The 922-nt window shown below is 66.4% G+C and overlaps 1 protein-coding gene across 1 annotated transcript in view; it reads right to left on the bottom strand.

Annotated features, from left to right (window-relative positions):
* KIAA1614 (KIAA1614 ortholog) overlaps nucleotides 1–922 on the bottom strand; it is an 11,881-nt gene that overhangs the window by 3,719 nt on the left and 7,240 nt on the right. Inside the window, 1 exon segment of the mRNA XM_035900742.1 lies at nucleotides 2–183. Within this exon segment, the coding sequence (XP_035756635.1) occupies nucleotides 2–183 (182 nt within the window).

The following is a 922-nucleotide window of genomic DNA, read 5'->3' as shown; positions in this document are numbered from 1 at the left end:
CGCAGCTGCAGCCGCTCCAGGTACCGCACCTCGGCATCGCGGGCCGACTCGTCCTCGAAGCGGACGCGGGAGGGGGATGGTCCCCGGGGCCGCTGCGGCCGCCCACAGCTTGACTCCCCGCTGGATGAGTCGCTCAGGCTCCCGCCGTCCCGTGGGGCGATGCTCAGCCTCCCGCTGGGCTCCCTGGCGTGGGGACAGATGGGCAGATGGAGGAGCTGCAAGCTGGTTCCCTTCAATGGGAAGGGGAAAACCCAGCGCCGAAGATGTGGGGCTGCAGGAGGGAAGCGGGCCCGATGCTCCATGTGGCCCCGCTCCCCTCCAACCTTCTGCCCGGGCTGCCCAAAGCTGGAACAGTGAGAGGCTGTGGCGATGGGCTGCTGCCCCAGCCCCACCTCCATCACCTTCCCCTTGCACCGAGGTGCGTGGTTAATCAGTCCGGGAACACCGAATTGCACATGACCTGGCACACGCAGCGAGCCACGGCTTTGGTACAGCCTTCCGGCACCAAGCCTCCTCCAGGGAGGCACTCCCCACCAGCTGGGAAATGCAACCCTCCCCATCAGCTGGGAAACACAACCCTCCCAGCCAGCCAGGAGCGCACCGCAAATGCCTCCACGACACCATAAAACACAATTAAACACCCCCAAATATTACGCTGCAAAAACTTCACGCGTGCCCGGGCAGGTGGATGCTCCTGCGAGCAGAGGTTTGCTCACACGAGGGTACAAGGCTGCACGCAGCAGGTCGGACCCTGGCCCCGCACACATGGGTCCATGCTCCGCACACGCGTGCACGCTCTGCACACATGCTTCCGCGCTCTGCACATGCGCCAAATCCAGGTGCCCCCCCCCGGGAGGACGGAGGCGGCGGTAGGGGGGGGCGGCAGGATGTGGCCCGCGGGGCTGGCACTGACCTGGGGTGC

The sequence above is a fragment of the Egretta garzetta genome, unplaced genomic scaffold (genome assembly GCF_000687185.1).
Source record: "Egretta garzetta isolate BGI_Z169 unplaced genomic scaffold, ASM68718v1 scaffold598, whole genome shotgun sequence".
Classification (NCBI taxonomy): domain Eukaryota; kingdom Metazoa; phylum Chordata; class Aves; order Pelecaniformes; family Ardeidae; genus Egretta; species Egretta garzetta.
Note: the sequence above shows the minus strand (reverse complement) of the source record. Positions and strands in the feature narration are given on the sequence as shown.